This window comes from Ranitomeya imitator, chromosome 3, assembly GCF_032444005.1.
Source record: "Ranitomeya imitator isolate aRanImi1 chromosome 3, aRanImi1.pri, whole genome shotgun sequence".
Taxonomy (NCBI): domain Eukaryota; kingdom Metazoa; phylum Chordata; class Amphibia; order Anura; family Dendrobatidae; genus Ranitomeya; species Ranitomeya imitator.
In genome coordinates, this window is record NC_091284.1 from 762,123,910 (window position 1) to 762,136,671 (window position 12,762).

At 43.4% G+C, this 12,762-nt stretch overlaps 1 protein-coding gene across 1 annotated transcript in view; it reads left to right on the forward strand.

Annotated features, from left to right (window-relative positions):
• The window catches only part of KATNAL1 (katanin catalytic subunit A1 like 1), a 221,868-nt gene that overhangs the window by 184,164 nt on the left and 24,942 nt on the right, over positions 1–12,762 (forward strand). The window contains exon 9 of the mRNA XM_069759015.1: positions 295–429. Within this exon, the coding sequence (XP_069615116.1) occupies positions 295–429 (135 nt within the window). The remainder of the gene's footprint in view (positions 1–294; positions 430–12,762) is intronic.

Consider the following 12,762-nt stretch of genomic DNA (forward strand, 5'->3'; position numbering starts at 1 on the left):
ATGTACAACACTAGTTATTTTATGTAAAGCCCTCCAGCATCAGACTTCAAAACCACCGTGCACAGATGCCATTTGAGAAATTGCCTGGGACAGTCTGTTTTATGAATATCTACTTGGATGAACTAGCAGAGCGGTGCGGGGAAAGCAGAGCTCGTATGATTGATGGCAAGTGGTCTCAGAATTCTAAAAAGTCTACAGAACGGTGTGGCTTTAATAAAGATCATGGTTTCCCCATTGTCAACACTTTGTCAGTTCAATACTGCTAACTTCATAATCCATGTTTTAATATTGCAGGTGTTGGAGGCGCCCTAGAAAATGACGATCCCTCAAAAATGGTTATGGTTCTGGCTGCGACCAATTTCCCATGGGACATTGATGAGGCTTTACGGAGAAGATTAGAGAAGAGGATCTACATTCCATTACCTACAGGTATTGAGATACTTGATACAAGCAGGTGCCATTGATATTGTACATGGATTGTAAAAGAAATATCTCTATACACTGCATATATCCAGATATTTGTATACCTTTAAAATGGATTCTAGTTTTTATCTAGTGCAAAATCAGAAAAGTGGGAAAACTGCACCAACCTACTTCCAGTCTGATGAGATGAAATCACATTACCGTATATGATTTTTACAAATTTGCATTTTATTGCATGAAATAAGTCTTTAATACAATGGAGAAACAGAATATAATATTTGGTACTGAAAACTTTGTTTGCAATCAGACGTCAGACGTTTTCTGTAGTTCTTGGCCAAGTTTGCACACTTGCAGCAGAGATTTTGACCTTCTCCTCCATAGAGATCTTCTCCAGATCTTTCACGTTTCGGGGCTGTCGATGGGCAACATTGTGTTTCATCTCCCTCCAAAGATTTTCTATTGGGTTCAGCTCCGAACCCAATATGGTGCAGTCATCCTTTCCCCTTTGCAGAAAAGCTCCTCCAAGGTATGATGATTCCCCCACCATGCATCATGGTTGGGAAGGTGTTCTTGGGGTTGTACTCTGCCGCCTTCTTCCTCCAAACACCACTAGTGGAGTTGATACCAAAAAGTTCTATTTTGGTCTCGTCTGACCACACAACCTTCTCCCATGCTTCCTCTGGATCATCCAGATGGTCATTGGCGAACTTCAAACGGGTCTGGACATGTGCTGGCGTGAGCAGGGGGACCTTGCGTTTCCTGCAGGATTTTAATCCGTGACAGCATAAAGTGTTATTAACGGTGATATTTGAGACTGTGATCCTAGCTTTCTTCAGGTCATTGACCACGTTCTCCCGTGTAGTTCTGGGCTGACCTTTCTCAGAATCATCCTTACCCCATTAGTTGAGATCTTGCATGGAGCCCCTCACCTAGGAAGATTGACAGTAATCGTATGCTTCTTCCATTTTTGTAATACAGTGCCATTCGAAAGTATTCGATCCCCTTGAACTTTTCAACCTTTTTCCACATACAGTGGGGCAAAAAAGTATTTAGTCAGTCAGCAATAGTGCAAGTTCCACCACTTAAAAAGATGAGAGGCGTCTGTAATTTACATCATAGGTAGACCTCAACTATGGGAGACAAACTGAGAAAAAAAAAATCCAGAAAATCACATTGTCTGTTTTTTTAACATTTTATTTGCATATTATGGTGGAAAATAAGTATTTGGTCAGAAACAAAATTTCATCTCAATACTTTGTAATATATCCTTTGTTGGCAATGACAGAGGTCAAACGTTTTCTGTAAGTCTTCACAAGGTTGCCACACACTGTTGTTAGTATGTTGGCCCATTCCTCCATGCAGATCTCCTCTAGAGCAGTATTGTTTTTGGCTTTTCGCTTGGCAACACGGACTTTCAACTCCCTCCAAAGGTTTTCTATAGGGTTGAGATCTGGAGACTGGCTAGGCCACTCCAGGACCTTGAAATGCTTCTTACGAAGCCACTCCTTCGTTGCCCTGGCGGTGTGCTTTGGATCATTGTCATGTTGAAAGACCCAGCCACGTTTCATCTTCAATGCCCTTGCTGATGGAAGGAGGTTTGCACTCAAAATCTCACGATACATGGCCCCATTCATTCTTTCATGTACCCGGATCAGTCGTCCTGGCCCCTTTGCAGAGAAACAGCCCCAAAGCATGATGTTTCCACCACCATGCTTTACAGTAGGTATGGTGTTTGATGGATGCAACTCAGTATTCTTTTTCCTCCAAACACGACAAGTTGTGTTTCTACCAAACAGTTCCAGTTTGGTTTCATCAGACCATAGGACATTCTCCCAAAACTCCTCTGGATCATCCAAATGCTCTCTAGCAAACTTCAGACGGGCCCGGACATGTACTGGCTTAAGCAGTGGGACACGTCTGGCACTGCAGGATCTGAGTCCATGGTGGCGTAGTGTGTTACTTATGGTAGGCCTTGTTACATTGGTCCCAGCTCTCTGCAGTTCATTCACTAGGTCCCCCCGTGTGGTTCTGGGATTTTTGCTCACCGTTCTTGTGATCATTCTGACCCCACGGGGTGGGATTTTGCGTGGAGCCCCAGATCGAGGGAGATTATCAGTGGTCTTGTATGTCTTCCATTTTCTAATTATTGCTCCCACTGTTGATTTCTTCACTCCAAGCTGGTTGGCTATTGCAGATTCAGTCTTCCCAGCCTGGTGCAGGGCTACAATTTTGTTTCTGGTGTCCTTTGACAGCTCTTTGGTCTTCACCATAGTGGAGTTTGGAGTCAGACTGTTTGAGGGTGTGCACAGGTGTCTTTTTATACTGATAACAAGTTTAAACAGGTGCCATTACTACAGGTAATGAGTGGAGGAAAGAGGAGACTCTTAAAGAAGAAGTTACAGGTCTGTGAGAGCCAGAAATCTTGATTGTTTGTTTCTGACCAAATACTTATTTTCCACCATAATATGCAAAAAAAATGTTAAAAAAACAGACAATGTGATTTTCTGGATTTTTTTTTCTCAGTTTGTCTCCCATAGTTGAGGTCTACCTATGATGTAAATTACAGACGCCTCTCATCTTTTTAAGTGGTGGAACTTGCACTATTGCTGACTGACTAAATACTTTTTTGCCCCACTGTATCATGCTTCAAACATAAAGATACCAAATGTAAATTTTTGGTGAAGAATCAACAACAAGTGGAACACAATTGTGAAGTTGAACGAAATTTGTTGCTTATTTTAAATTTTTGTGGAAATTCAAAAACTGAAAAGTGGGGCGTGCAATATTATTCGGCCCCTTTAACTTAATACATTGTTGCACCACCTTTTGCTGCAATTACAGCTGCAAGTCGCTTGGGGTATGTCTCTATCAGTTTTGTACATCGAGAGACTGAAATTCTTGCCCATTCTTCCTTGGCAAACAGCTCGAGCTCAGTGAGGTTTGATGGAGATTGCTTGTGAGCATCAGTTTTCAGTTCTTTCCACAGTTTCTCGATTAGATTGAGGTCTGGACTTTGACTTGGCCATTCTAACACCTGGATACGTTTATTTGTGAACCATTCTATTGTAGATTTTGCTTTATGTTTGGGATCATTGTCTTGTTGGAAGACAAATTTCCGTCCCAGTCTCTGGTCTTTTGCAGACTCCAACAGGTTTTCTTCAAGAATGGTCCTGTATTTGGCTCCATCCATCTTCCCATCAATTTTAACCATCTTCTCTGTCCCTGCTGAAGAAAAGCAGGCCCAAACCATGATGCTGCCACCACCATGTTTGACAGTGGGGATGGTGTGTTCAGGGTGATGAGCTGTGTTGCCTTTAAGCCAAACATATCGTTTGGCATTGTTGCCAAAAAGTTCGATTTTGGTTTCATCTGACCAGAGCACCTTCTTCCACGTTTTGTGTGTCTCCCAGGTGACTTGTTTCAAACTTTAAACAACACTTTTTATGGATATCTTTGAGAAATGGCTTTCTTCTTGCCACTCTCCCATAAAGGCCAGATTTATGCAGTGTACTACTGATTGTTGTCCTATGGACAGACTGTCCCACCTCAGCTGTAGATCTCTGCAGTTCACCCAGAGTGATCATGGGCCTCTTGGCTGCATCTCTGATCAGTCTTCTCCTTGTTTGAGATGAAAGTTTAGAGGGATGGCCGGGTCTTGGTAGATTTGCAGTGGTATGATTCTCTTTCCATTTCAATATGATCGCTTGCACAGTGCTCCTTGGGATGTTTAAAGTTTTGGAAATCATTTTGTATCCAAATCCGACTTTAAACTTCTCCACAACAGTATCACGGACCTGCCTGTTGTGTTCCGTGGTCTTCATGATGCTCTCTGTGCTTCAAACAGAACCCTGAGACTATCACAGAGCAGGTGCATTTATACGGAGACTTGATTACACACAGGTGGATTATATGTATCATCATTAGGCATTTAGGACAACATTGGATCATTCAGAGGTCCACAATGAACTTCTGGAGTGAGTTTGCTGCACTGAAAGTAAAGGGGCCAAATAATATTGCACGCCCCACTTTTCAGTTTTTGAATTTCCACAAAAATGTAAAATAACCAATAAATTTCATTCAACTTCACAATTGTGTTCCACTTGGTGTTGATTCTTCACCAAAAATTTACATTTCATATCTTTATGTTTGAAGGATGATATGTGGGAAAAGGTTGAAAAGTTCAAGGGGGCAGAATATTTTAGCAAGGCGCTGTAATTGTGCCAATTTTATCTACGCTAATCTAATACAAGTTGGGTATCGCCACAATTGTACTAATCTGAAGCATCATATTGTCAGGCCATTTTTATTGTACAGTAAGTTTCTGAAAAACAAAAATGAAAAAACAAAGCCAGAATTTCTGAATTTTTTCCACCATTTCACTGCACTTGGATTTTTCTGCACATTTTTCAGTACATTATATGGTAAAGTTAATGTTATTGAAAATTACAACTGCTCCTGCAAAAAAAGCAAAAACACAAAAACAAACAAGCCATTTGGTTATGTTGATAGAAAACTAAACTGGTTATGGCTCATGGAAGAAAGAAAAAGGAAAAATCACCCGGGTGTTAAGAGGTTAAAGTACGTTACTGCTCATGTCTGGCAATAATTTTACAGTTTGGATCTCTAAAGATGCCGCAATACCAAATATTATAATAGTCCAAATAAAGGAAGACAGTTGGCTATACCAATCATTGCATTTCTGCCATTTTTTTGGAGTGACTTAGTGATTTACAACAAATTTTTCAAACAATTTGCACCTTTTTTCAAGTTGTCTTTCATTATTCAGTTAGTTTTCTACGGTGGCTCTTCCAACTGATACAGATTAATTAAATATTACGTTAAAAAAAAAAAACTCGCAAAATTTGGTGCATTTTGAAAAATGTGTAACTTTTATGCTAAATGGTTGCAAAAACAGTTAAACAGAAAAAAAAGAATTGTGGGCTTTGCACAAAATTCGTCAATCACATGTGCCATTTTGTCGAGTTTAATGCAAAAACCAATCACTGAAAACCACAAGTAAAAAAAAAAAAATGCAAATAATAAATGGAGCCCTTAGTGTCTTATCCCCTGTCACAGGTCTGTGTTCTTCCTCAGACTGAGAATTTCTCTGCTTCATTAGCACCAAATTAATTACTTGTGTCACCGTACCAGACATTGCGCGATGATATTTGTTTAATTCTTCATTGCCTTTAAACAGGAAGTTCAGCAGTGCCGAATACAAGAAACGTCTTTATCCAGAATTACAATGCTACACTAACTCTGACCGTTCTCGACACTTACAGATTTTTCCTAAAGTTTTCAGATTAGGTTGTTTTGTGCCCACCACTGCATCTTCTGTGTGATGGATTCTACAGAGTATTGCTGTTTAGCTCTTCAGTTCAATGTGGTTGATGTCGGCTGCAGATTAATGTGATATATGACGTAGGCTAGCACTGCAGGCAAACCGATCCACGGTAATAGATTTCTGCTCTGTATGGATATTTATAAAATTTGTATTTAAAGCTAGCTGCCGGCCAAACAACAGGGGAGGCTATCAACCCAGTCTGTGTCCTGGACAATTGATGCTCTTTTTTTTTTTGGTTCTATAGAAGTCTGCGTTGTGAACTTTTTTTTATATACATGCTATGGAAAAGCTAAATCCCTCATCTTTATAGAATGCAGAAGCAATGTGAAGGCCTAGAAATCCTATTAATAAATGCATTAATAAACAGTTACTGGATAATATGGAAAAAAAAATGCATTACCCAACCACCGATCCATCTTCTTTAAAATACTCTGTGAATTGTATGTATAATAATAATTTTATTTCTATAACGCCAACATATTCCGTAGTGTTTTACATTTTCGAAGGGACTTGTACAGACAATAAAAGGCGTTCCAGCATAACAATAATCACATAAATCAACATATTTGTGTGCAGTCAATCAGTGTTAGCTTTACCAAGAGCTGCACCGCTCTCCATGCTTGTTCAACACAGGGAAGAGCGGTGACCTAAAAAGTCATCGGGCGCAACAGCGCTCTATTATTTATAAATAGTGAGCCGCAGTCTGCAGCAGGTGAGCGTGTCGTCAGTGATGAGCGCATTGCTCTCCAGGGTTTTCTAACTCTGGGAGGAGCCATGAGGAGTAGTGACATACGTACTGGAAGGTGTCGCGATGTACTGTGGATCTGAATTTTAATTAAAGGGAACCTGTCACTTCCCCAGGCGTTTGTAATTAAAAGAACAGTGCCGTAACTAACACGGTCGCAGCTGTCGCCATTGAGACCGGGCCCAGCAGGTCAGGGGCACCCAACACCATGTGTTGCAGTGCAGGAGATCCCTCCCGCACGGCAACAGTCAGAGGCGTATCTAGGGGAAGGGGGCAGCCAGGGTATGTGAGAGTTAGGAAGCAGCTCCAGTAAGCATGGTGAGACAGCTTCTCCTGCTCTGCAGCCCCAGGACAGAAGGCGAGAGCGGGGGAGGTGCGGGACAGGACAGACCTGCTGTAAGCAGGAGAAGCTGAGGAGCTGCACGTTTATATCAGCCTCCCCAGTACCAGAGAGGAGAGTGTGAGATGTGTATATGCGGTTTATATGCGGTTTATACCTTGGGGGAATAAAAGGACTAGAAATAGGAAAAACCCAATGTGGCTAAACAAAGAAATAAGACAGGCAATTAACAGTAAAAAGAAAGCATTTGCACTACTAAAGCAGGATGGCACCATTGAAGCTCTAAAAAACTATAGGGAGAAAAATACTTTATCTAAAAAACTAATTAAAGCTGCCAAAAAGGAAACAGAGAAGCACATTGCTAAGGAGAGTAAAACTAATCCCAAACTGTTCTTCAACTATATCAATAGTAAAAGAATAAAAACTGAAAATGTAGGCCCCTTAAAAAATAGTGAGGAAAGAATGGTTGTAGATGACGAGGAAAAAGCTAACATGTTAAACACCTTCTTCTCCACGGTATTCACGGTGGAAAATGAAATGCTAGGTGAAATCCCAAGAAACAATGAAAACCCTATATTAAGGGTCACTAATCTAACCCAAGAAGAGGTGCGAAACCGGCTAAATAAGATTAAAATAGATAAATCTCCGGGTCCGGATGGCATACACCCACGAGTACTAAGAGAACTAAGTAATGTAATAGATAAACTATTATTTCTTATTTTTAGGGACTCTATAGCGACAGGGTCTGTTCCGCAAGACTGGCGCATAGCAAATGTGGTGCCAATATTCAAAAAGGGCTCTAAAAGTGAACCTGGAAATTATAGGCCAGTAAGTCTAACCTCTATTGTTGGTAAAATATTTGAAGGGTTTCTGAGGGATGTTATTCTGGATTATCTCAATGAGAATAACTGTGTGTAAGTGATAGAAAGCAGAGGGTGGTTATAAATGGTATAGTCTCTAACTGGGTCGCTGTGACCAGTGGGGTACCGCAGGGGTCAGTATTGGGACCTGTTCTCTTCAACATATTCATTAATGATCTGGTAGAAGGTTTACACAGTAAAATATCGATATTTGCAGATGATACAAAACTATGTAAAGCAGTTAATACAAGAGAAGATAGTATTCTGCTACAGATGGATCTGGATAAGTTGGAAACTTGGGCTGAAAGGTGGCAGATGAGGTTTAACAATGATAAATGTAAGGTTATACACATGGGAAGAAGGAATCAATATCACCATTACACACTGAATGGGAAACCACTGGGTAAATCTGACAGGGAGAAGGACTTGGGGATCCTAGTTAATGATAAACTTACCTGGAGCAGCCAGTGCCAGGCAGCAGCTGCCAAGGCAAACAGGATCATGGGGTACATTAAAAGAGGTCTGGATACACATGATGAGAGCATTATACTGCCTCTGTACAAATCCCTAGTTAGACCGCACATGGAGTACTGTGTCCAGTTTTGGGCACCGGTGCTCAGGAAGGATATAATGGAACTAGAGAGAGTACAAAGGAGGGCAACAAAATTAATAAAGGGGATGGGAGAACTACAATACCCAGATAGATTAGCGAAATTAGGATTATTTAGTCTAGAAAAAAGACGACTGAGGGGCGATCTAATAACCATGTATAAGTATATAAGGGGACAATACAAATATCTCGCTGATGATCTGTTTATACCAAGGAAGGTGATGGGCACAAGGGGGCATTCTTTGCGTCTGGAGGAGAGAAGGTTTTTCCACCAACATAGAAGAGGATTCTTTACTGTTAGGGCAGTGAGAATCTGGAATTGCTTGCCTGAGGAGGTGGTGATGGCGAACTCAGTCGAGGGGTTCAAGAGAGGCCTGGATGTCTTCCTGGAGCAGAACAATATTGTATCATACAATTATTAGGTTCTGTAGAAGGACGTAGATCTGGGGATTTATTATGATGGAATATAGGCTGAACTGGATGGACAAATGTCTTTTTTCGGCCTTACTAACTATGTTACTATGTTACTATGAGCTGGTGTGTGTTTGTGTGTGATGTCTATAGTGTGTGTGTGATATCTGTAGTGTGTGTGTGATATCTGTAGTGCGTGTGAGGCAGGGGCGTAACTACCACGGTCGCAGCGGTCGCCGCTGCAACCGGGTCTGGCAAGTTTGGGGCCCGACAGGTCAGAGGCACACGACTCCCCCCGTCGCAGCCGCCGCAGTGAACTATACCGGCGTTTATGATGCCGGTACAGTTCAAAGCAATGATGGAGGAGAGAGCGTCAGCTGATGCTCCCTCTCCCATCATTTCCCTCTGCCACTGCGGGTGCGTGATGACATCACTTCATTGCGCACCCGCTGTGTACGGTGCCCAGGCAGTGCAGCATCTGCACAGGTGATGGTGGCCGCCATATTGGCAAAGCCTGTGGCGGCTGCTGGTACCGGGAACAGGCGGCTCCAGAGCTATTGGGGGCCACGTGGACCGAGCCGCCCAGGAGGGGGATACCGCAGCAGCTCAGCCATGTGGAGGATCCGGGGATGAACATGGAGGTGTACGAGACCGGCAGAAGTGAGGTGTGTCTGCTGCCTGTGTGTCGCCGTCTCGGCCCCCCAGCGTCCCTGGCCCCCTGTGACACCAGCCCCGTTTCCTCCCTGCTCTCCCGTGCCCCATGTCCTAGTAGGTCCCCAGGTTCAGGTCATTGTGCTCCCCATACACACCTTGTTCCTCCTCCCCTGGTCCCCCAATGCTCCCCATCTACCATGCCCTGAGTCCTCCTGCACCCCCCATGCATTTCCTGCCTCTTGTCCCCGTGTGACTCGTCTGCCCTGCTCTCAAATCTCCCCTGTCCCCTTTCTCACCGTGTGTTCTCCATCTACCCTGTCCTTGTAATCCCTGTGCCCCCTTCTTCCCTCCTCCCAAGTCTCCCCCCAGTCTTCCTCTGTCCTTTTGCAGCCCTTGCGTCCCTATCTACTCTGCCCTCGGAGTCCCCTTGTGTCCTCTTGTGCCTGTCTCCCTTGCCCCATAGTCCCCGTGTGTCCCATTGTGCCCTTCTCCCCTTCCTCCTAGTCCCTATGTGTCCCCTTGCGCCTGTCTCCCTTGTCCCCTTATGCTTGTGTCCCTTGTCCCCGTGTGTCAGTCTCCCTAGCCAACTAGTCCCTGCGTGTCCCCTTGTGCCAGTCTCCCTTGTCCCCTTGTCAGTCTCCCTTGCTCACTAGTCCCCTTGTAACCTTCTCCCCTGCCTCCTAGCCCCCATGTGTCCCCTTGTGCCGGTCTTCCTTGCTCCCTAGCCCCCCTATGTTACCCTTGTGCCTGTCTCCCCTAGCCGCCTTGTGTCCTTCTCCCCTGCCCCCTAGTCACCATTTGCTTGTGTCTTTCTCACTGCCCCTGTATGGAGGGGCTGCATTACACTGAGGGGGGCTGCATTATATTCTATGGGGGTTACATTGTATTGTATGGCAGGGCTGCAGTATACTCTGTGGGGTGGCTGTATTATACTATATGTGGGCTGCATTATACTGAATCGAGGACTATGGGGAATATATTATACTATATGAAGAACTAGGGTGCATCATACTATGGGAAGTGAATTGTACGACATGGATGATGATGGCGGTGCATTATTCTATATGGAGCACTATGAGGAGTGTATTATACTATATAGAGGACTGACCAGTGTATTTTAACCCCTTCATGACCTTGGGATTTTTCGTTTTTCCGTGTTCGTTTTCACTCCCCTTCTTCCCAGAGCCATAACTTTTTTATTTTTCCGTCAATTTGGCCATGTGAGGGCTTATTTTCTGCGGGACGAGTTGTACTTTTGAACGACATCATTGGTTTTAGCATGTCGTGTACTAGAAAACGGGATAAAAATTCCAAGTGCGGTGTAATTGCAAAAAAAAGTGCAATCCCACACTTGTTTTTTGTTTGGCTTTTTTGCTAGGTTCACTAAATGCTAAAACTGACCTGACATTATGATTCTCCAGGTCAGTACGAGTTCATAGACACCTAACATCACTAGGTTATTTTTTACGTAAGTGGTGAAAAAAAATTCCAAACTTTGCTAAAAAAAATAAAAAAATTGCGCCATTTTCCGATACTCGTAGCGTCTCCATTTTTCATGATCTGGGGTCGGTTGAGGGCTTATTTTTTGCGTGCCGAGATGAAGTTTTTAATTATAGCATTTTGGTGCAGATACGTTCTTTTGATCGCCCGTTATTGCATTTTAATGCAATGTCACAGCGACCAAAAAAACGTAATTCTGGCGTTTCTAATTTTTTTCTCGCTACGCTGTTTAGCGATCAGGTTAATGCTTTTTTTTAATTGATAGATCGGGCGATTCTGAGCGCGGTGATACCAAATATGTGTAGATTTGATATTTTTTTTATTTATTTATTTTGATTGGGGCGAAAGGGGGGGTGATTTAAACTTTTATATTTTTTTTATTTTTTTCACATTTTTTTTAACTTTTTTTTTTACTTTTGCCATGCTTCAATAGCCTCCATGGGAGCCTAGAAGCAGGCACAGCACGATCGCCTCTGCTACATAGCAGCGATCTGCTGTTCGCTGCTATGTAGCAGAATTGCAGGTGTGCTGTGAGCGCCGTCCAGAGGGTGGCGCTCACAGCTACCGGCGATCAGTAACCATAGAGGTCTCAAGGACCTCTATGGTTACAATGGAGAAGCATCGCCGACCTCCGATCATGTGACGGGGGTCGGCGATGCCGTCACTTCCGGATGCGGTAGTTAAATGCCGCTGTCTGCGTTTGACAGCGGCATTTAACTAGTTAATAGGCGCGGGCAGATCGCGATTCTGCTCGCGCCTATTACGGGCACATGTCAGCTGTTCAAAACAGCTGACTTGTCCCGACTTTGGTGCGGGCTCACCGCCGGAGCCCGCATCAAAGAGGGGCTTCTGACCTCGGACGTACTATCCCGTCCGAGGTCAGAAAGGGGTTAATATATGGAGGACTATGTGGAGTGTATAATACTAAATGGAGGACTGAGGAGTGTATTATACTATATGGAGGACTATGAGGGGTGTATTATACAATATGGAGGACTGAGCAGTGTATTATACTATATGAAGCACTACGAAGAGTGTATTATGCTATGTGGAGCACTATGAGGAGTGTATTTTAATATATGGAGCAGTGTATTATACTATATGGAGGACTGAGAAGTGTACAATACTATATGGGGACTATGGGGAGTGAATTATACTATAAGGAGGACTATGGGGGTGCATTATACTTCTTATATGGATCCCCATGACTTCTATGTTAGCCCCTGATGAGTATAATGGTTTATTTTATTTTATACATTACATAACAATGGCAGTACGGGGGACAAATATATGCCAAGATGGGGCACTGGATAGTTATGAAACTGAGGTCACACTATACAACTTTGCAATAAAGCTATAGTGTGCAAAATTAATAGGGAAAATGTGAATTTGAGTGGAAAATATTTTGGCATGGTGGGGGGGCTCCATTTGAAAGTTCGCACCAGGGCCCATAACTTTCTAGTTACGCCACTGTAAAAGAACCACTTTGTGCTGTACTAATGCTGCATTCTGTCAAGGTGGCTTTTAGTTCATGTCCCTGCCAACGCTGAAATAATCGTTAATATAATTTGTGCCTCATACATTTGACAGGGGAGGCAGGTCTTTCCCCCTTACACAGACGCACCACAGCCGTCAGTTACTTCCTCATGTTTCCCTGGCGCCGCCTCCTCAGCGGTTTCCCGGCGCTTGCGCTGTAATCTTTGTCCTTGGGCATGCGCAGTTAACGCTGCCCGTCCACTGACATCACTTGATGTCTTAATTATTGCGCCTGCGTGGATGCGCGGCCTGAGATCGCAGTCTCTTCTGATTTATTCACACTGTGGGGCTGGGAATCTTTTCTGCGGCTCTCCCTCATCTCACTCCGCCTCTTTCCTA